Raw genomic sequence first — 21,335 nt, 5'->3', positions numbered from 1 at the left:
ACTTTGAGTCGGCGACTCTGGCCGTGGGCGGAGGTCACCGTGGGAGTCCCAGTAGGGGCGAAGGGCGAAAAGGAAGGGGGCTTCCCAAGTGGGGTCCCCACATCTCGGTTTCTAGACCCCTTCACATAACGTCTTCTCTGCCACCCAGTCATAAGCAGGGCATCTCGCCCTTAGGTCTGAACTCTAGGGCCCCAGGTGGCAGCGGCTCCGCAACAGGGACACCGCGGCGCGCATTCTCACCCCTCCCCGGCCCGTTCACCTGGGCGCATGCGCTGACCGGGCCAGCGTGCCCAGGGCGGACGAAAGCTATTGGGGGCGGGGCGGGGCACGGATGGGGGCGGGGCCGCAGGCTCTGACTGACAGTCCGACTGCGCGGCCGGGACGGTCCCTCTGCTCCCGATCCGGCGGGAGGGAGGGGGGAGGGGCGGGATTTCCTGCGGGAGGCGCCGAGCCGGCCTTGGAAAAGGAGGAGAAGGAGGAGAAAGGGGCTAAGGGGGGCAGTGGGAGCCACGGTCCAGAGTGCCAGGGACTGAGCCAGGCCAGCCGGACCCCCGGCGGGGCAGCTGGGAGAGGTGAGACTGCGGGGCCTGCGCTGGTGGTCAGCACCTTTGAGGGCGGGCGCAAACTAACTTTTCTTTCGCGATCGGCGGGCGCCTTCGTCTCTCTGCTCCTTCCGTTCTCCTCGCGCCCGTGTTCCGTCCTCATGCATCAATCCCTTCGGCGCTTGGCTCTCCCGGTCGCTCCCGCCGCTTTGTTCCCCGGGTCGGCCTGGCTTGGGCTGGGTTGGGGGGTTGCGCGGCGCTGAACTGGCATTCCGGGGGGCGGGGGAGCCAGCCCGACCCCAAGCTCTACCAGGGGCGCCCTCCTCCCATGTCGGCTGCGGGCAAGAGCAGGAGTGCCATCTGGGTTGGGCTTGGGACGTTCTGGGAGTAAGAAGACCCCAGCTAGGGCCCCAGGCCTGCGCGGGTCTCATGCCACAGGACTTGGGCAACAAATTCCTGGCCACCGAAAACTGACGTAAGCTTTTCTGCAGCGAATTCGGAGCTCCGGGCCTCAGGTTCAGGCTTGGGGGGCCAGGCAGCCCCATTTGCAAACAGTACCCCAGCTCTTGTCTCTGTTCTCTGCCCAGCTGCTTCCTCATCCCGTGCGAGGGTTGAGGATGGGTCAGCAACAGGTGCTGTAAAGCCTCCCTGTCCAGCAGGCCGACCCCGGCCAGAAATGGGGAGCTATAAGCTCTCCACCCCACCCTTTGAATTCATAAAGAGCCTGGGGCTAGGGCATCCAGCTATTATTGTAAAGCTTCGGTTGGGAGGAGTCTGGGGACAGGCACCTTCCACAGGGAGTGACCCCTGCACGCCTGCCTGTGCCTGACCCTTCCAGGCTCCACCTCCTGGCCCACCAGTTGTCTGTGGGTGTCAGAGCCCCAGGCTGTGGAGAACAGGCTGCTGGCCCAGCCTGCCCGAGTGTGTCGAGTGTGTCGTGCTGCCAGGGCCCCTCCTGCCCCCAGGTTGAGGTGCTGCCAGGTGCCCTGGGGCCTCAGTGACTCAGCCTCCCCCTCCCAGAAAGTCACCTCCTTCCCCCAAATACTGCTCTCATGCCTGGCAGCTGTCTCCCCGCTTTGAGTGGCTTGGCCCTTCCTTGACTCAAAAGGGCAGCTAGGGGGGCTTGGGGGCTCCCTGGAAGCCCTGTCTTCCTCTTCTTCTGAGCCCCACTTCTGGGACCGTTGCAGGCCTGGCCCGCCTTCAGCAGAGGCACTGCACCTTTTCCAGACCCTTGAGATTTGTCCACTGCTGCTGCCCGAGGCCCGAGGGAATGCTGGCTGCTCTCTGGGTGGGCGCCGGTGCTCCTGAGCCACACTGGGAAGATCGGCGTGCCCAGCCCCAGCCCATCCCTGGGCCGTCAGACGCTGCAAGCAGATATCTGTCCAGATTTCCACGCAGCCTCCACCCCCTCAGAGATCGGTTTTCCTGCTTGTGGTGGCAGCTCACGAAACACCTTGAGGGAGTACCCATCAGTGCCTAACAAGAAGCCCACTGCCTGGGACACCAGACACACTCCCCCAGGACACCTGGCCCTCCAAAGGGCCAAAGCATGGTACCCTGAGACCTTGGCTTAGACCTAAAGTTTTCCTGCCTCTGCCCCGGACTCCTGATCCCAGATCCCAGCCCAGGGACCAGAATGGGTCGTGAACAGGACCTGATCCTCGCTGTCAAGAATGGAGATGTGACTGGTGTGCAGAAACTGGTGGCTAAAGTCAAGGCTGCAAAAACAAGTGAGTGCTTGGGGGTGGGGGGGTGACTGTCTAGCTGAGACCCTCCCCTGTGTGCTCAGAGAGAGGCTTGGGGATCACTGTGATCTGGGGACTTGAGTAGGAGGACCGTCTTATTCTGTATAAGGAATGCCTCTGTGAGAGAGCCAGAGAGGAAGTTGAGTCACCCCTGGCTGTGTAACCTTAGGCAAATCACTTAACTTCTCTGGGCCTCAGTTTTCTCACCTGTAAAGTAAAAGGGTTGAAATACATTCATTCAAGGGTTTTTTGAGTGCCTACAGTGTGCCAGGCTCTGTTCTAGGCACACCGGGCTGCAGCAGTGTATGAAACAGACCAAAATTCCTGCCCTCATGGAGTTGCCTTTAGCAGGTGGTTTTTCTGAAGAGGAGCCACGAGATTTCTGGCAGTGGGTTGGGAAAGACTGAATAGCTAGAGCTTCAGCCCCATCCCCCAATTCAGCAACTGCATCTCTGCATTTATGTCAGCATAGTGGGGATGCCTGTAAGATAGCTTTTAAAAAGAGATCTCTACTGCTTTAAAACAAGGTTCACCACTATCTCAGCTCTTGCTAAAGCCCCTTTCCCCTGGACTTATCTGTCTGTATCCCCTGGGGTGTGTGTGTGTGGCCAAAGCTAACTTTCTAGAGGTTTCTCCAAAGCCTGGGTCTCTAGTCTTGACGGGGTTACAGGGGCTCTATGCATGGGTGGCCACACCTGAGCCCCATCTCTTGGGTACCTCTGTGGTGAGACCCCTCCCCACCCCACTCCTCCAAGGAGAGTGGACCTCTGGACTTCAGGGCGAGCTCTCTGGGCAGCCCCAGGAGGACACTGGACTCGTTCTGTGTTCCTAGACCAGCAGGGGCAGGAGGTAGCCCCTGCCACCAGACCGGGGCTGGGTGTGGGAAGGTTCCTTCAGAGTGCCGGGGCTATAGCCCCAAGCACAGGAAGGGGCCCCCCAGACTATGTGAAGACATATAATTATCCTCACCCACACCTGGGAGTTTGGGGTGCCAGAAGGATGGATTTGAAGGGCCTGGGAGTTGTCCACGTGTATGTGCACCCACTTGCACACTAGGGCAGGAGACCCAAGGTATGGGGAGATGGGAATGGTGGCTGGGGTGGGGGGCGCTGGCAGCGGGTGGTCTCTGTGCCCTGGGGAAGTAGATGCAGGTTGAGCAGATGGGAGGAAGGTGCTAAGGAGGTCCTGGGAGGGCCCTGGAGGCCCAAGAGTGGGAACCACTCCCCCTCCTCCCCTCACCTCTGTGTTGTTTTTGGCGACCTGCCCAGTAGGGCCTTGGTTGAGCTGCTGCTGGCCTCACAGCTCTGGGGCCTCAAAGTGAGGCCCTCGGGAGGGCAAGTGGGTGGGGTCTGGAGGCTGGTGGCGGGAACCTCACAGCCAGACTCCTAGGCCCCGGGAAGGTGCCCCGCCCCGGGGAAAATGCCAATGGGGGAAGAGATCCCTTCTCTCAGCCCCCAAGGAGACTTGTGCAGAATGTAGGCATGGCCACAGAGTGACAGAGTCCTGGGCCTCCTTGTGAGGCCCTGGCACTGAGCCTCCCCTCCCAGTCCTCTGAGAAGCTAGGAAATCTGGTGCAAAAAGGAGATCACAAGGTGATGCTTGCAGACCCCACAGTTTATGAGATGTTATAATCCCTCAATTCCCTGTGAGATGGGTATTTCTACATCTACCTTACAGATAAGGAAACTGACACTCAGAGAGGTTCAGTGATTTGCCCAAGGTCACACAGACATTATGTGGCAGATCAGGGTCCCTGTCCTCCCTCCTCGCTCCTGCACTCAGCTGCCCGTCAGAATTACCTAGTGGTTTTTCTGAAAGTGCCAACTCCCTGTTCTTCCTCAGAGTTAGAATCATCCTAGAGCTCTTGTGACTCTGCAAATCAAAACGGTCTCCAGGTGACTCTAAAACAGTTCTCAGAAGGGAGGCTGGGAACTCCTACTCCATATCACAGTGAGGCAGAGGAAACTGATGGAAAGGGAGGTGCCAGGGTTCCCCTTTATCCTTCTGGTGGATGGCTAGAACCTTCTGGCTGGCCAAAGAGAGGTGCTCCCTCAGCCTCCTCCATTTGATATCTGGTCACTGGTGGTTTGGCATTCCCTGCCCTCCCAGGTCCTCTTAAAGGAGCAGGTGGCTGGGAGGAGAGAGGAGCAGCTGCCCTGGCCTCACCCCTGCCCTCTCTCCCTCCCCTGCTCCCTTTTCTGAGCTGTCTCCTTCTCTGGCCAGAGGAAATGGGGTGGGCTGAGGGTGGCCCAGTGAGCTCACATCCTCTGGCTGAGCCTAGATCAGGAGTGACCCTTCTACCCCCAGAGCCAGGCCGGGGAAGAAGATTGTGATGCAGGGGAAGTGCCTGGAGCCACTGCCAGGAACCAGGACCCTCCGCCCTCTAGCCAAGGTCCCAAGCCCAGTCACTCTGAGCCTCTCCCCCACCGCCTTTCCGGCCATTGTTCTGGAAAGAACAGAGCCACCCAGCCTGCCCCTGCCCCTGTTCCTGTCCCTCCTGTCACATTGTCCTGCCACTCCCCGGAGGGGCTGTATCTCACCACTGAGCTGCCCCATTCCGGACTCTCCAGGCTGGCAGCAGGTGGAGGGACTTTTTGTGTGTCCTCCCCGCTGACCTCGTTGTCTTCACCAAAGCTCGGAGAGGTACCCTGGCTGGCCAAGGTCGTGCAGCCAGTAAGGGGGAGACTTTGGACCACACCACTTCCTGCTTCTAAAGCCCCTTTCCTTTCCATTGCCCTGAATGGCTCTGTGTGACAAGGGCTTTCCAAGGGGCCTCGAGGAAGGCTGGGAGGCCTATGTTTCTTTCCAGCAGCCCCACCCTTTCTCCCCTTCTGTCACTGCCCAGCTCTGTATTTACCTTTTCTGCGTAGTACATAGCTTAATTCGGCTCAGCCCTAAACGTAGCTGTCCCCTCTCTCCCCATCCCATGCTCCTCACTATCGCGTCGATCCCTCCCTGTTGGAATGAAGCCCTGTCTTGCTGGGGTATTCAGGGGCCCACCAGGGCCTGGAGGGCAGGCCTGGACCAGCATGCTTGGCACCCTGCCCAGCCTGGGTTGAGCCAGGCCTCCTCCTTCCCAGCAAGGGTGGGTTCCAGCAGGAGGCAGGGGCCCGCCTGTGACAGACATTCCCCTTCCCCCTCAAGGACCGCCCCCTCCTGTGTCCTGGCCCCTGCCAGGAGCACACCTGCCTGAATCCTGTCACCATTCCTGACAGGGATGAACCAGCGGCCTGCCCGTGCCCCTGGCTCCTCTGGCCACCACCCCGTAGAGAGCCCTGTGCCCGGGGCGTGGACATCTCTGCTGGGGAGCCTGTGGGTGCAGAATCAGCAGTTATCTCCCTGACAGGAGCCAGTGGGGGGACTGTACCAGTTTTGCTGAAGGACGGCATGTGGGCCATGATGGCTAACGTGTAAGGAGCCCTAAAGGGCAGCGGCTCCCATCTTTGGCGTGCAGACGAGGGTCAGGCATTATCCTCACAACCCTGGTGAGCCGGTTCTGTGATTGGCCCATTTTACAGATGAGGACAGTAAGCCCGACAGGTTAAGTGACTTGCTCAGGATCTCACAGCCGGTACATGGCAGAGCTGGGCACAGCGCAGGTTCTGTCTGATGCCACCTTCTTCACCACGTTCCACTCAGGGATGTCCCCGGCTTGGGCCCACTCCTGGCATCTGCCCCGCAACCCTCCAGCATCTAGTGCCCCTCTCCTTTCTCTCGCAGCCCCCCTCGGCCCAGTGGGACAATGAGACACTCCTTGGCCCTTTCAGGCAGGAATGCTAACCATGCATTCGTGGGCCTGTCCATTGAGGGCACGGCATGCCAGTCCCCCCCTTTCCCGCCCCCTTTGGCTCTATAAACAAGCTGGGCTGGGGGCCCAGGGAAGCCAGGCCACTGCTGCAGCAGCTCCCTGCACTGGGTGCCCTCAAGCGGATGGGCTGGCCGGCCGGGTGGGGAACCACAGGGACAGGATCACAGAAGGGCCATGGGGCAGGTGCTTTCTTGCACACCAAGAGGTCAGCTGGATTAGGGAGCAGGGTGGGGTGGGAGCGCTGGTTAGGATGCAGGTAAGGGCGGATCATTCTAACGTGTCCTGATGCCTTCTGCTCTGATCCCCCAGAGCTCCTCGGCTCCACGAAGAGACTCAACGTCAACTACCAGGATGCTGATGGGTGAGTGTGAGCCCCTGTCCCCCTCGAGAGCTGTGGGGGTGGGGGAGGGGTAAAGGGAAAGCCCTGGGCCCTAGAATCCCTTCCCCTCTCAAACTTGGCCCTTGAATGGTGTTTGCTGAGAGCTTTGGTTCCTGCCCACCCTCCTGCCTGTGGAGCTATCCTTGAGTGAGGGGAGGGAGCCCTGGTGCCTCTCTGAGGGGCCTCCTGGGTCAGATTCCTGCTAGGCCCCCTTTTTCTCCCCAGAGGGTAGGAGCCCTCGGGCTCCTGCTCCCACGGCCCCCTCCCCTGGGCTGGCTGGGGGGGGAGGCCAGACAAACAGGCCTCTCAGCCCAGACACTGAGCCCTTTCATGCTGTAGCCCGCTGCTCTGCGCTCCCACGGCAGGGCTGGCAGGGTGGGGGAGCGGGGGCACAGTGGGCAAGTAACTCATCCCTGCCAGCCTCCAGGATGAGTCTGGTGTGGAAGACCAGGATTTGGGGGGTGGGGCACCGCTCGCTAACACCCCTGCCCTGTGTCCCACCCACCACACCAGATTCTCTGCCCTCCATCATGCCGCCTTGGGGGGCAGCCTGGAGCTCATAGCCTTGCTACTGGAGGCTCAGGCCACCGTTGACATCAAAGACAGCAATGGTGAGACCCCGGTGTGTCCCCTAGCCAGACCCTGTGCTCAGAGTTCGCTCCTGCTACGCTCTAGCAATGCTAATACGTGTTGGCACAGCTTCTCTGGCCTGCAGATGCTTGACCTCTTTAATCTTCACAGCCTTCTGGGGTCGTGGGTGGTACTAACACCCCATTCTCCAGATGAGGAGGCTGAGGTTACCTTCCTGTCGTGAGGAATCACCCATGGTGGGCAAGGTGGGATTCTGACTTCAGCCCCATGCAACCAGACACTTCCCTGACCAGACCAGCATCCCGCCCTTGGGTCCGTCTCCCCCTGCAGCTAGGGTGACTCTCCAGTCTGCTCAGTTCCCTCCCCTGACCCCACCACATCCCAGGACCTCCCCCGACCCGCCTTCCCTCCTTGCAGGCATGCGCCCACTGCACTACGCAGCCTGGCAAGGCCGGCTGGAGCCCGTGAGGCTGCTGCTGCGGGCCTCCGCGGCCGTGAACGCCGCCTCGCTGGACGGGCAGATCCCACTGCATCTGGCTGCCCAGTACGGACACTATGAAGTGGTATGAGAGCCTGTTTGCCTGCAGGGGCGCTGGGGCCGGGGCGTGGGGGTGGGGGGCGCTGGCCAGGCCCGACGCCTCACTCCGCTCCCTACACCCCAGTCAGAAATGCTCCTCCAGCATCAGTCCAACCCTTGCCTGGTCAACAAGGCAAAGAAGACGCCCCTGGATCTGGCTTGCGAGTTTGGGCGACTTAAGGTGAGGCCTGTAGCCCTTAGGGTGCCAGGGCGTGGGCATCTGTGGGGTCTCAGGAGGAAGCCCAACCTGGGTGCTGGTTGCTGCAGGTGGCCCAGCTACTACTGAACAGTCACTTGTGTGTGGCGCTGCTGGAGGGTGAGGCCAAGGACCCGTGCGACCCCAACTACACCACGCCCCTGCACTTGGCTGCCAAGAACGGCCACCGGGAGGTCATCAGGTACCCACCGCCCCCCACCCCCACTTCCTCATCCCTTTCCTGTGGAATGGGTGATGTCCCCTCGGTGCCCTGCCGCCCTCTTCACTCTCGCTCTGGATCACTCTCCCAGCCAGGGGCAGTCTGCTTCCTCCCCTGCCCCCACCACCCCCGTGACTCACCACCCCCCCTACACCACAGGCAGCTCCTGAGAGCTGGGATCGAGATCAACCGCCAGACCAAGACGGGCACCGCACTCCACGAGGCTGCGCTGTATGGCAAGACCGAGGTAGTCCGGCTGCTCCTGGAGGTAAGTGTGGGCGCCCAGGCAGCCCGCACGCGGGAGGGGGTCTCCACCCACAAGGTGGTGTTTGGGTAAGCAGTGGCCTTGTGACTGGAAAGCAGACAGACCTGGTTCAAGCCCCACTTCTGCCTGTCACTAGCTGAATGACCTTGAGTTCGTCCTTGATCCTATCTCTGAGCTTCCATTTCTTCGTCTGTAAAATTCGAAAGTAGTGGGTACCGTTCGCCTCCTGGGTAGTCACGAGGACTGGGGGAGGTGGTCAGTGAAGCTCTTAGTGTGTGCTCACACTGTGCACCCAGGGCGGGGTGGATGTGAACATTCGGAACACGTATAACCAGACGGCGCTGGACATTGTGAATCAGTTCACCACCTCCCAGGCCAGCCGAGAAATCAAGCAGCTGCTGCGTGGTGAGTGTGTGTGAGGGGAGACCCAGCCCAGGGTTGGGGGAGGGGGTGGCCAGAGCCACTCCAGTGGGTACGAGGAAGTGGAGCAGGAGCAGTGTCCCAGGAGCAAGATGCCACACCCCCAAACCTAGGGCTGGTCAGGGGACTGCTGTAACGGGAACCCGGGGGAGGGTCGTGAAAGGGACAGGAGGGGTGGGAAGACACCCTAAGGACCCTCAGATGATGCCAGCCCTGTATCTTCTCTCAGAGGCCTCGGGGATCCTGAAGGTCCGAGCACTCAAGGACTTCTGGAACCTCCACGATCCCACTGCTCTCAATGTCCGGGCAGGGGATGTCATCACGGTGAGGCCCCGGTACAGGTGGATTGGGCCGGATGCTGGCAGGAAGGGCAGAACTGTGGGTGCACTTGGGCATCAGCTCCTTGCGGGGAAAGGAAAAGCTGGACCATGGCTATAGGGCTGGCTGCCTGCCTTTGCTTGGTGCAGGAAGTGATCGATGCCGTCACCCCCCCATGCCCCATCTGCCTCAGGTGCTTGAGCAACATCCCGACGGCCGCTGGAAGGGCCACATCCATGAGAGCCAGAGGGGCACGGACCGTGTGGGCTACTTCCCCCCAGGCATCGTGGAGGTGGTCAGCAAGCGAGTGGGCATCCTCACGCCCCGCCTCCCATCGGTGCCCACCCCCCTCCGCCCAGGCTTCTCTCGGACACAGCAGCCCCCTGCCGATGACCCCCTGCACTCTCTGACCTATGGCCAGCTCCCTCGGGTGGGCCTCAGCCCAGATAGCCCAGGTACATCCTCCCAGAGGGCAATGCTGGGCACTGGGGTGGGTGTCTGGTCTTGGCAAGCTGCCAGTCAGCTGTTGGTGAGGCCAACTGGGGCTCTAACCCCTTTGCCTGTGCCCCTGCAGCAGGTGACAGGAATAGCGTGGGCAGCGAGGGCAGCGTGGGCAGCATCCGCAGTGCCGGCAGCGGGCAGAGTTCCGAGGGCACCAACGGCCATGGCACCGGCCTTCTTATTGAGAATGCTCAGGTAGGAGGGAGGGGGCTTTGGGGCTAGGACAGAGCCCTCCGCCCCGCTGTCAGCTCCCCGACGTGCTGAGTAGCTCCTGTCCTGTCTCTAGCCACTGCCTTCCCCCGGAGAGGACCAGGTGTTGCCAGGACTGCACCCCCCGTCCCTGGCAGGTAGGAAGGGTAAATGGTACCCGGGCGGGCATTCCTCCATCCTGCCACCCCTGATTCCATTTCTTTCCCTCTTGAAGACAACCTGAGCCACCGCCCTCTGGTCAACTACCACTCTGGGGAACAGCTTTTCACCCAGGACGTGAGGCCGGAGCAGCTGCTGGAGGGGAAGGTGTGACACCCCCCCCCCCCCCCCCCACCACCACCACCCCCGCATGAGAAGTGGGCTGTGGGCCCGGCGTGGGATGGGCCTCAGTATGGACTCAAGTCCCTGCTCTGGCCGGGCCCCGAGGGGAGGCTGGGGTTGATGGCTGGGCCCCAGCCTCGGCTCTTCCTCCATAGACCCCGCTCTGTTAACTTCACTCTCTGCCCGCCCGCCACAGGATGCGCAGGCCATTCATAACTGGCTGAGTGAGTTCCAGCTGGAAGGCTACACCGCCCACTTCCTGCAGGCCGGCTACGACGTGCCAACCATCAGCCGTATGACGCCTGAGGTAGGTGCCACAGCAGGAAGGCAGCAGAGGGCCCAGTGGGTACCGGCGGGGGCCTAACGGCACGAGTCTGTGTGGCAGGACCTGACGGCCATCGGGGTCACCAAGCCTGGGCACAGGAAGAAGATCGCCTCGGAGATTGCTCAGCTCAGCATCGCCGAGTGGCTGCCCAACTACATCCCGGTAAGCAGGTGGCTGGTGCCGGCACCCACCTTCAGCCATGGCTGTGTGGGCCCTTCCTGGCTTGGGGGCTGAGGCTGGCTGGGGACCCGGCTCCACTGGGGTCCTTTTCCAGGCGGACCTGCTGGAGTGGCTGTGCGCGCTGGGGCTGCCGCAGTACCACAAGCAGCTGGTGAGCAGTGGCTACGACTCCATGGGGCTGGTGGCCGACCTCACCTGGGAGGAGCTGCAAGAGATCGGGGTCAACAAGCTCGGTGAGGACTGCCCTGGGGCCTTGTGGCCGGGCCCCCACGTGCCTCCCAGGGTCTCTAAAAAGATTTCAGGGGTCAGGCCCAGAAGGGAGAATGGGATCCCAGGGGGACCAAGGTGACCCTTTGTAGCCCCCGCTAACCCTGTTGCCTCTACCCGTCCCCTCTCAGGTCATCAGAAGAAGCTTATGCTGGGAGTGAAACGGCTGGCCGAGCTTCGGCGGGGCCTACTGCAGGGGGAGGCCCCAGCTGAAGGTGGCCGCCGTCTAGCCAGAGGCCCGGAGCTGATGGCCATTGAGGGGCTGGAGAACGGGGACGGTCCGGCTGCAGCTGGCCCACGCCTCCTCACCTTTCAGGGCAGTGAGCTGAGCCCAGAGCTACAGGCAGCCATGGCTGGGGGTGGCCCCGAGCCCCTCCCCCTGCCCCCTGCCCGCTCTCCCAGCCAGGAGAGCATTGGAGCACGCTCACGAGGGTCCGGTCACTCCCAGGAACAGCCGGCCCCCCAGCCCAGTGGTGGAGACCCGAGCACCCCACAGGAGAGGAACCTTCCAGAGGGCACAGAGCGGCCCCCGAAGCTTTGTTCCCCACTTCCTGGTCAAGGCCCCCCGCCTTATGTTTTTATGTATCCCCAGGGCTCACCCTCCAGCCCAGCCCCGGGGCCACCTCCTGGTGCACCTCGTGCCTTCTCCTACTTGGCTGGTCCCCCCGCCACTCCTCCAGACCCACCTCGGCCCAAGCGCCGGTCCCATAGCCTAAGCCGCCCCGGCCCCACCGAGGGGGAAGCAGAGGGAGAGGCCGAAGGGCCAGTGGGCAGTGCCTTGGGGAGCTACGCCACCCTCACTCGGCGACCGGGACGCAGTGCCCTAGCTCGGACCAGCCCTAGCCCGACTCCAGCTCGAGGGGCCCCCCGCAGCCAGTCCTTTGCCCTTCGTGCCCGACGCAAAGGCCCCCCACCCCCACCCCCTAAACGCCTCAGCTCTGTCTCTGGCCCCACCACGGAGCCGCCTCCACTAGACGGAAGCCCGGGGCCCAAGGAGGGGGCCTCTGTGCCCCGAAGGCGAACACTAAGTGAACCAACTGGCCCATCAGAGCCCCCCGGCCCACTTGCCCCAGCTGGCCCCGTGTCGGACACAGAGGAGGAGGAGCCAGGACCTGAGGGGACGCCCCCATCTCGGGGCAGCTCAGGAGAAGGGCTCCCGTTTGCCGAGGAGGGGAACCTGACTATCAAACAGCGGCCGAAGCCAGCTGGCCCCCCACCCCGGGAGACGCCTGTGCCCGCTGGCCTCGATTTCAACCTCACAGAATCAGACACTGTTAAGCGGAGGCCCAAATGCCGGGAGAGAGAGCCGCTGCAGACGGCACTTCTGGCCTTCGGAGTGGCCAGTGCCACGCCCAGCCCCGCTGCCCCCCTGCCCTCCCAGACCCCCGGCGAGGCCCCCTCCTCAGCTTCTCCCAGCCCTCCCCGGCCTGACCCTAGCAGCCTTCCAACTCAGGGAGCTCCAGCCCCTCTTTCTTCCGGCTCCCCAGCCCAGCCCCCTGCTCCCCCCTGCTCTGGGCCTGCTCTGGAGAACTCGGCGGGCAGTTGGCGGCATGGGGAGACCGAGCCCCCGGCTTCCCCCGCTGCCCTCATCAAGGTGCCGGGTGCAGGTACGAGGCAGGGTCTGCGGGAGGGGGCAGTGTTTGCAAGGGTTGTGCCAAGCCCAGCCAAGTCACGGCCAACCTTTTTGTCTCTGCAGGAACAGCCCCCAAGCCTGTGTCTGTGGCCTGCACCCAGCTGGCATTTTCTGGTCCTAAGCTGGCTCCTCGGCTTGGCCCCCGCCCCGTGCCCCCTCCAAGGCCAGAGAGCACTGGAGCCGTGGGCTCTGGCCGGGCCCAGCAGAGACTGGAACAGACCAGCTCATCCCTGGCGGCTGCATTAAGGGCCGCAGAGAAGAGCATTGGCACAGAGGAACGAGAAGGGTGAGGGGTGCTGGGTGCCCGGTGGGCAGGGAGGGAGAGAAGGCTGCGGGGAAGGAACAGCTCCCCCTGAATCCTCTTCCCCGGGGTCCTGGGAATGTGGGAGGGGGCGTGGTCCCAGACAGATCCTTAGGCCCGGGCGACCCCTATTAAAACAGGAGGAGCCCTGGTTCTTAAGTTCCCCAGATGTGACCTGGGGGGAATCCTGGGGGCCATCGCTTAGAGGCACGCGAGCTTGAGCACAGCACTTCCTCCTGGGCCCCGGAGCTCTCACTAAGTGGACACTAGCGCCTGCTGCCTCAGCAGGCTGGGAGAAGCAAGGGGCACACAAAGTGCTTGGCACCAGCCAGGTGTTCAGGAACAGCCCCTTGCCCGCCCAGGGCCAGCAGGTGCATTCTGATGTGACCCAGTCCTTCCCCCGCTGCAGCCCTCCCGGCACCTCCACCCAGCACATTCTGGATGACATCAGCACCATGTTTGATGCCCTGGCTGACCAGCTGGATGCCATGCTTGATTGAGACTTTCTGGCAGCCGTCAGCGGTGCAGCGTCTGTTGCCTTTGCCCCCAGCAGGGTCCCCCCTGCTGCTCCAAGCCAGCGACCTTCAGCACTGCAGCTCTAGGGGGCGGTCTTCATGACAGGCTGAGGGGACCTGTCAGAACCTCACATGTCAGCAGGGCTCCCTCCCGCTGCGTCATCTGGCCAGACAGCCCTGCCCCCGTGGACAGGGACCCTGGTCAGAGCTTCCTCCGCCCTCCTACCACCTCCAATGTCTCAAGTGTCTGTGCCGAGGACCTACTGACGCCTGCTGTGCCGCGCTGTCCTGGCACTCTAAAAGGCTGGAGAAAGCTGTGTGTCTGACCCAGTTCCCACAGGTATACACAGGACATGGAAATAGGCAGCCAGGGGCTTGCTGTCAGCGGCGGTGGCGGTGCCCAGGCCAGCCCCTGCTCCTGCTGCTGCCTGCCCTCAGTGAGGAAAAGCTGGCGGGCATGGGGGCAGTGGGATTGACAGATGCCCAAAGTCCAAACTTTTTCAACTGTAAATGTTATTTTTTAAGCAGAGAGAAATGCATATATTTTAAATGGAATTTATTCTATCTATAACCACCTGAGAGGACACAAGGGAAGGGGCTTCGAACCACAGCAAGAGTGCCCACTGCCCACCTCGGGGCCGGAAGCCTGATCTGGTTGGCCCAGGCCCCGGCTCTGTAACCATTAACCTCTTCTCCCAACTAACACCAATGAAAGTGTCATTCCACGTGATCGGGCTGTGTGTTTGGATCTGTGCCGTGGACCTCCGAGCCCAGGGTTCTCACCTGAGCCAGACCTGAGGGCTCTTGCCAGTGTGGAAGGAGGAAGGCTCGGGCCCTCCCCTCGCTTTCGGGGCTCCCTCACCAGCCAAAGTCTTGGGCGGGCCCCTTAGTGGCTGCCTCATGGACCAGCCACAGATTTTTCTTAGGCAATTTACAAGTTTTAATACAAACCAGTCTACATTCATTCCTAAAAGGCTCATTTCCAGTAAAAAATATACACCAGTAAAAACATTCTCACACGAGAACTACGGCAGGGGGCTAAAAGGAGCCCTGGGTCACATCCCCAAGACTGACGCTCGAGGCCAGCTTGAAGGCAGCACAGGAAGAGGGGCCAGGGCCAGGCGGGGGCGGGGGCGGGGGGGGGGGGCAGGCTCTTCATCTTCAGGTCTGAGCGTGAGGCTCCCCCATAGAAGGAGGGAGGGGAAACACTCAACCACGTCCAGGCTCCTGCCCCAGGAAGACAGGCTGGGGTGCAGGGAGGATACACCACCACCGCTGCCTTCGACAGTGGCCTGTCTGGACCTCCCACGGCTGCTACCACTGAGGTCCTGGCCCCACAGTTCACGACTCTGCCCGGAGACCCCAGAGCAGAGGGCCCTGGGTTAAGAGCCCCTAAAGAGGGGGGCAGCCCACAGGTGGAGGGGGCTAAGGGCCCCTCTACTAAGTGCACTAGGTCATACATTCAAGACCAGACTGGCTTGATGCCGAGGCCATGGCTCACCAGCTCCTCCACGGTTAAGCCCCGGGGAGGGGGCAGGATGACAGCTGGGTCTGACACAGAGCTGGGCCTCCAGTGCCATGGGGCGCAAGAGGAAACCCTGAAACCTTCGCGATACCAACTCCCCAGACTCAGAAACTGGTCTGGCTTTAGCCCCAGGACCAGGGCAACTATGGGCACTGTGGCCGATGGCTCAGAAGGGGGAGTTCATGCCCAGCTTCGTTTCAAACTGCAGTTTCTGTCGCTTCTGGTAGCGAACCCGGACCCTGGTGGGGCAGGAGATCAAAGCACAGGTTAGAGCAGAACCCCAGACCGGGAACAGGGTAGGACCCCAGAGAAGGATGGAAGTCCAGGCAGCGGGCAAGTGCCCGGGAGGTGACAGGCTTGGGGAACGCGCCTGACCCTGGAGGGAGTGCCCAGTTGGCAGCTCACCGAATCTCATGCAGCTTCACGATCTCGTTGGTGACCACCACAAGGACCAGGGAGAGGCAGCCCAGGAGCCATGTCAGCAGAGGCACGTCCTCCAGGCCAAAGTGGACACGGCTGTCCCTGTGCGTCCACAGCTGTAGGTCCACTGCCGTCTGGCCCACCTGCCCCAGCAGGCTGCAGGGGGGAAGTGACAGCCCTGCATGAACCTGCCTCTTCTTGCCTCCCGCCCTGCTTTTCCCAGTATGAGTAGCTCAAGGGGGACAGCACTCAACCTCTGGCTCAACTCCTGCCTTCGAGCCCCCTAGTCTCTGCCAAAGTCCCCTGCCCCTCCCCCACCTCCGCCCGGAGATACTCACACCACGGGCACCGTCACGGCCCACCAGAGGTTTGTCAAGGGGCTCTTTCTCCACAGGGGCTTGGTGCGATGCACGTGGGTGATAGAAATGAAGACTGGAGAAAACAGGGCCAGCGGGCGGTGTTAGACTTCCCACCGGCCGAGGCCTTGCCCCCGGGGTGCCCCACCGGCCGCCACCGGCCCCCTCCCTGGGAGCCTCTCACCCGTGTGCAGGACGGTCAGGGCCGCCGTGAGCTTCTGGGCCGTCAGCAGCCCGTTGGCAAAGTCGTCAAACCAGGCTGGAGCTGTGTCGGCATGACTGCCAAAGCAAGGGGTGGACTCAGCCCCCTCTGGGCCCCGGGAAAGTGCGCAGGGGGCGGGCGAGGGGGGGGTGGGGTCAGGACCCACCTGCCCAGCATGATGGAGGAGCAGTTGGTGAGGTTGCGGGCCCGGGAGCTGTCACAGAAGCTCTGCAGCGTGAAGCCAAAGCAGATGAGGCACGAGCTGACGGTGAGGCTGAATTTGAGCGAGAAGCAGAGCAGGAAGTAGTGCTGGGTCTGCAGAGAAGAGGGAGGCCGGTCACCCCCACGGCAGCGGCCCCTCCGGCACCAGGCGCGGCGGGCCCTCCAGGACACGGGCAGGCCCAGGCGCGGAGGACGCTTCCCGGCTCCACACCGCCACCTCCCCTGCGGTTGGCGGAAGTCCTGATGGAGGCCCCTACCTCTCCCCCGAGGCCCCGTCCCCTCCACGCACCCGTCCCTCAGGAAAGGCCCAGGCTCACAGGGCTCCACGTGGCTCACCTTCCTAGGAATGGACTGAAGGTTCTTCCCCGTGGCCATAGACATGACGGAGCTATGCGGGGGCTTTCCCAGCAGAGAGATGCTGAAAAGCAGGGACTTGGTGAAGCGTGGCGACTGTGGCCTTCTGTCCCCCGATTCCCACATGGGTAGCCTTTCGGGAGTTTTGGGACGCGAGGGGAGGTCTGAGCAGATGGGATAAGACGAAGGAGAGAGAGCCCCCCAGTGCCCTCTGCACCAGGAGACGTGAGCACTAAGCGGGTCTCACGGAACCCGGGCTCCTGGGGCTGCTCGGGGATATCCCAACCCTGCCTGCCTGGGCACGGAGGGGCAGAATGACTCTCACCTGAGCAGAGGGTAGCAAAAGCAGGACAGCCACAGGATGTCAGTGGTACTCAGCAGCGGTGGCAGCTGAACCAGACAAGACAGGAACTGGACCAGGAGAGCCCAGGAAGCATGATTAGATTCTAGCGAACAGTGTGATGCCTGGAGCCCCAGGACCGCCTGGCCCTGTGCCCAGAGAGGTGCCCAGGGGAGCCGGGGCCACAGGGGCCACTATTCTGCTGATGGGATCATTACCGAAAGCCCAGGGGTTTCACAGAGGCTCGGGGGCCCCTAGGCTGTGCCGCATCCCCCGGAACTGCCACCTCAGACTCAACTGGCCCTGGGCGGGGGGAAGCGGGCGGGGGAGGGGCAATGCCTGTGCCGGCCCCGCCTCACCTGGATGACCACGAGAGTCAACTGGCATTGCAGCAGGAAGAGGAAGCACTTGCGAATGCCATAGGTGGCGTGCCGAGCCTAGGGACCGGGAGGGACAGATTGTGGCCAGGCCTACAGCTGACAGATCTCAGCCAAGAGCCAGATGCCCCAGATGCTCCTGCTAGGAAAGGGTGGAGGCAAATAACAGTGCCCGGGAAAGGCTCTCTTGCAGGTACATCTGCCCCAGGGAGCCCAGGTGGAGCCTGTGTCACTATTCCCCACCCCATGCAGGCCCCACGTCCCACCGCCTTCCCGAGCCCCCACCTGCTCAATGAGCCGGATGATGCTGATGGTCTCTTCTTGGCGAAATGTCAGGGAGCAGGGCAGGCTGTTGAGCTGCCCCGAGAGCTGCAGGGGAGAAAGGCCATCCGAGGCCTGGGCCATGCTGGTGCTGGTGGCGTAGCCAAAGGTCTCCCAGGAGCAGCGGGATGGGTACAGGGGATCCAGGGCGATGCTGCTCGGCGCAGGGGCAAAGCATACCCCTCAGCGACACTCCGCAAAGACCCCATCCCATCGCCCATAGGACTAGGCAAGCACCTGCTCCCTCTCTTTCCACCATGTCCAGGTCCCTCGGTCCCAATTAGGGCAAGATCAGCCGTGGAACATGCCCCAGCCCGTGTAAGCCCCCGCTCTAGGATGTCATCCTGACCTGATGTCGCTCTGGAGGAAAAGGCAACTGTTCCTGAGGTTGGCAGAGCTGCCCAGGCAGCAGGTCACCTCCCCATATTCCTGCATGATCTTGATCATCTCACACATGGCTGGGGTGGGGTGCAGTCAGGGGGCACAAGAGTCAGGTAGGCGGAGCCCTGTGTGAGGCTCTGGGAAGAGACCCACGGGGCAGGAGAGCAGGAGACAGGGGAAGCAGGCCCCTCTTGGGGACAATCCTACCCCCAGGAGGATGAATATCATGGAACGATTGTCACTTCTGACTCCCTAGAAAGGGCACACCCACAGCTCCAGCCCCCTGGATTCCCCAGCTCGTCCAGCCCAGATTCCTCTACGGTACTCACTCTCGGGGGTACAGTCGGTGAACAGGGGCACTAGCAGGGGCACGTTGTCAATGTTCTGCAGGTGGGGACGCACCTGGTGGATGCCTCGGGGAAGCTTGGCCTGGAGAGAGCAGAGATGCCAGGAGCCTCAGGATTGGGGAGAAGGGCCCGTCCCTCTCTGCCCCCCTTCTCGGGGCCAGCGATTCAGCTACCTCTGGGGGTGAAGGGGCACAGACCCTGCCGTCATACCCGGTTGCAGTCCTCCAGGAAGCTGGGGAGGTCACTGTCTGTCGGCTGGAAGCTAATGAGGTCAGAGTGACCCTCCTCCTCCATCAGAAGGAGCCCTTCTGCATCGTCTCGGGACACTGTGGAGATGAAAGCCTGTCCTTCACCTTGGAGTCAGCCTTTCTGGGGGCCTTTCCTTGCCCTGAAGACGGCAGAGAACTTCCTGCATCTGGGTCTCCTCTCCTTCGCTGTCAACTGTTGTTACCGCGGGGAGACGAGAGCCATTTTCCAAGGGAATGTACTTATCAGGAAGGATCTACGGAGGCTCTTTCTAGCTGTAGCTCCCAGGAGAGAAGTGCCCACACCCATCTCGTCCCCACCACAAAACTTCGCCCTTACCCTGATTCAGGTCATCATGCAGGGAGCCAGCATGGCTAGGGCTGGAGGGGGGGATCTCAGAGCCAGGCATGTCCCCATTGGGCGTGAGAGAGATGTGGCAGTTCCAACCTGTCTCCAGGCCCATCTTTTCTGCAAACACCTGCAAAAGGCAGATGGCCACGAACAGATGGGCCCACAAGCCCATGGGAGAAAGCATCAGGGGCAGCAGAGAGGGGTGGCTCTCCCCACCTTGCTTTTGAGCTCATCCTCCAAAGAGAAGTAGACGAAGCGGATGCAGGCATTGACCAGCCCGTCGATGAGGCGCACGATGTCCAGCCGGGCCTGGTACTGGGAGGACACCATGCCCATGAAGATCTGGCCGCTCAGGGCCTGCATACAGTCTTCCTTCTCCAGCACCTCCCCGATCCCTTCTTCAGGTAGGCACAAGGCACAGAGCCCGGCCAGGAACACCCAGGAACCAGCAGATTCCAGGAGGCGGCCCAGGCCACACACACAGATGCCACACCCAAGTCAATGAGCACGTGGGCCCCGGGGGACCACACACAGCCACGCACACACACAGCCAAGACATACAAAGGAGCCAACGGACACAGGAGAAAAGACAACGAGAGGTACTCATCAGTCAGGTGACAATCCTCAGGAGTAACGATAGAGTCCAGCCCTGGTCCAAGGCTAGGGGGCTGCCCTCACTCTCAGCAATGGCCTCAATTCACGGTCTTTTGGGTCATAAGACCCCTGTGAGTCTGTCTGTTTGGTGGAGTGGGGAGGGGCAGGGTGGCTCTGAGTCCCTCTGTTTCAGCAGGGTTGTGACCTGGCCTTTTGTCTGGTTCAAGTAAGGCCAGTGTTCTATAAATACTGCTATTTTATAACTTTCAAAGAAAGCCCTTTGCTATCCAGTATCCCACCGGAGTGTCACAAGAAACCTGTGAGGAGAGGAGACCAGAGCAAGCACCTACCTATCCACGAGAAGGCTAAGGGACTGGCCCACATCACCAGGCGGTGAGTGCCACCTTGATGCTGCGCCCACTGTCCCCTCTGCTATGATGGACTCCACGGCCCTCCGGAAGCCCTCCCCACTCGGGGCCCCCACAGGGACGGACGTGCACGGTACCGTCAGAGCTCCAGCTGTTGCGGCGGGTGCTGAGCTTGATGGGGACAGTGCTGGGCAGCTCGCACATGGTGAAGATGCTGCTTTGGCCAGGCGCCTGCACCAGCTCAATGCACTTGCCGTTGAGTTGAGAGGACAGGGCGCAGCTCATGGGCTTGTAGGCAAAGGCAGAGCAGTAGCCAGACAAGCAGGCTCGCTGGTAGAAATCCAGCACTTTCTTTCTGCCAGGGAAGCAGGGCAGGAGTGAGGCGAGCAGTCCTGAGATGCCCCCCTGCCCGTGGGCCGGCGGGAAGGCAGATGGCAGGGCGGTCTGCGACCAGCACTGGCGTGTGCCTCCTCACCCACCTGTCAGAACCCGAAAGAGGGTAGATGTCGGCCCCGTCCCAGAAGTCTGTGCAGGCCTCTAAGACCACGTCCGCCGTGCCATGGGACAGCATCTGTTCTGTACCTGAGGCAGGGAGGAAGAGGCCGAGCCGTGAGTGCCCCAAGCCACCGCTGCCCTCCTCCCGGCTCACTCACTCAGGGAACACCCTCCCATCCTCGAGAAGGGTGCTAAGGAGACCTTGGGGGTCTCCACACAATGCCCCAGGCTTGTGTGGGAGGTGCCGGGCTTGTGATGCAGACACTAGGCCGCCCGTCCTTCAAACAGTCCCGGCCCCTGTGGCCACGCCATCCCAGCCCCAGTCCCCAAATCCAATCCCTGCCACGTGCAAAGAAGACTCGGGACGTTATCTAGAGCTCATCTGCCTGGGCTGCCCCTAAAGAGGGATGCCTAAAAGAAGCTCCGCCCTGCCAAGCTCCAGGAAGGTCTGGCCTGATGTTGGCCAAGCCTGGAAGGCTCACTGGTGGTGGTGTCCTTGATGAAGAGGCTGATCATGTGGCTGAGGGGGGGGCGCCGCTTGGTGACACAGGAGAGCCTTCCCAGCGAGGTTTCCTTCACCATCTCGGCACTGGGGAGGCGGTAGAGTGCAAGGTGGTTTTCCTGTTTGAAGAGCTCCTTGGCCCCAGGAGTGAAGCCTGCAGGGGGAGGGATAGCAACTCAGAGTGTCCGGGAGGAAGCACCTGCACCGCCCTCCCTGGCACGGAGACAAGCCCAGTCAGGCTGGGCTGCTTCCTGTCCCCTGCTCATCCCTCTGTTGGTTACTTTCCCAGACGAGATGAGGAAGCACTGCCGAACGGTGCCTGGTTAAAGGGGGTGGTCAGAGCCTAAGAGGGCTGGGGCGCTGGCTGGCTCAGTTGGTTGAGCGTCCGACTCGATTTTGGCTCAGGTCATGATTTCACAGTTCATGAGTTCGAGCCCCACATCAGGCTCTGTGCTGACAGCACGGAGCTTGCTTGGGATTCCCTCTCCCTCTCTCTGCTCCTCCCCTGCTTGCATTCTCTCTCTCAAAATAAATAAATAGGGGCGCCTGGGTGGCTCAGTCGGTTGAGCATCCGACTTCGGCTCAGGTCACGATCTCGCGGTCCGTGAGTTCGAGCCCCG

At 61.8% G+C, this 21,335-nt stretch overlaps 2 protein-coding genes across 16 annotated transcripts in view; one reads left to right on the top strand and one right to left on the bottom strand.

Moving 5' to 3' along the window:
- Positions 1–486: 486 nt before the first annotated feature.
- Positions 487–14,044, top strand: CASKIN2 (CASK interacting protein 2). 4 transcript variants are annotated; one of them, XM_042914838.1, is made up of 20 exons: positions 487–572; positions 2,159–2,272; positions 6,405–6,456; positions 6,988–7,085; positions 7,483–7,628; positions 7,728–7,823; positions 7,910–8,040; positions 8,218–8,326; positions 8,620–8,728; positions 8,973–9,067; positions 9,255–9,516; positions 9,636–9,757; positions 9,849–9,909; positions 9,987–10,078; positions 10,290–10,400; positions 10,479–10,580; positions 10,693–10,831; positions 10,997–12,472; positions 12,562–12,784; positions 13,209–14,044. In XM_042914838.1, the coding sequence occupies exons 2-20, from the start codon at positions 2,179–2,181 to the stop codon at positions 13,297–13,299; spliced, it is 3,609 nt and encodes a 1,202-aa protein (XP_042770772.1). In that variant the 5' UTR covers positions 487–572; positions 2,159–2,178; the 3' UTR covers positions 13,300–14,044. The 4 variants fall into 4 exon arrangements, with proteins under 4 accessions (XP_042770772.1, XP_042770771.1, XP_042770773.1 ...); XM_042914837.1 differs by having other exon boundaries at positions 1,730–2,272; XM_042914839.1 differs by lacking the exons at positions 487–572; positions 2,159–2,272; positions 6,988–7,085 and having other exon boundaries at positions 6,427–6,456.
- Positions 14,045–14,447: 403 nt separating this feature from the next.
- TMEM94 (transmembrane protein 94) overlaps positions 14,448–21,335 on the bottom strand; it is a 33,535-nt gene continuing 26,647 nt past the window's right edge. For 10 of the 12 annotated variants that reach the window (XM_042914825.1, XM_042914824.1, XM_042914829.1 and 7 more), the window contains 17 exons: positions 20,696–20,869; positions 20,198–20,300; positions 19,856–20,073; positions 18,973–19,154; positions 18,745–18,883; positions 18,370–18,485; positions 18,142–18,241; positions 17,781–17,889; positions 17,396–17,585; positions 17,093–17,170; positions 16,719–16,804; positions 16,376–16,457; positions 15,984–16,132; positions 15,800–15,894; positions 15,598–15,691; positions 15,245–15,415; positions 14,448–15,078 (listed from right to left, as the gene is read on the bottom strand). In XM_042914825.1, coding sequence (XP_042770759.1) covers positions 15,006–15,078; positions 15,245–15,415; positions 15,598–15,691; positions 15,800–15,894; positions 15,984–16,132; positions 16,376–16,457; positions 16,719–16,804; positions 17,093–17,170; positions 17,396–17,585; positions 17,781–17,889; positions 18,142–18,241; positions 18,370–18,485; positions 18,745–18,883; positions 18,973–19,154; positions 19,856–20,073; positions 20,198–20,300; positions 20,696–20,869 — 2,159 coding nt within the window. In that variant the 3' untranslated portion in view covers positions 14,448–15,005. The remainder of the gene's footprint in view (positions 15,079–15,244; positions 15,416–15,597; positions 15,692–15,799; positions 15,895–15,983; positions 16,133–16,375; positions 16,458–16,718; positions 16,805–17,092; positions 17,171–17,395; positions 17,586–17,780; positions 17,890–18,141; positions 18,242–18,369; positions 18,486–18,744; positions 18,884–18,972; positions 19,155–19,855; positions 20,074–20,197; positions 20,301–20,695; positions 20,870–21,335) is intronic. The other 2 variants (XM_042914826.1, XM_042914833.1) reach the window with 1 other exon arrangement.

Source organism: Panthera leo, chromosome E1, assembly GCF_018350215.1.
Source record: "Panthera leo isolate Ple1 chromosome E1, P.leo_Ple1_pat1.1, whole genome shotgun sequence".
NCBI classification, from domain to species: Eukaryota; Metazoa; Chordata; class Mammalia; order Carnivora; family Felidae; genus Panthera; species Panthera leo.
Note: the sequence above shows the minus strand (reverse complement) of the source record. Positions and strands in the feature narration are given on the sequence as shown.

Excerpts from the sequence above, each read along its gene's own strand:
- CASKIN2 (XM_042914838.1), top strand. The coding sequence starts at position 2,179 with ATGGGTCGTGAACAGGACCTGATCCTCGCTGTCAAGAATGGAGATGTG. Across the intron at positions 7,824-7,909 it reads GCGAGTTTGGGCGACTTAAG|GTGGCCCAGCTACTACTGAA; the intron begins GTGAGGCCTGTA and ends TGGTTGCTGCAG. Across the intron at positions 10,832-10,996 it reads GATCGGGGTCAACAAGCTCG|GTCATCAGAAGAAGCTTATG; the intron begins GTGAGGACTGCC and ends GTCCCCTCTCAG.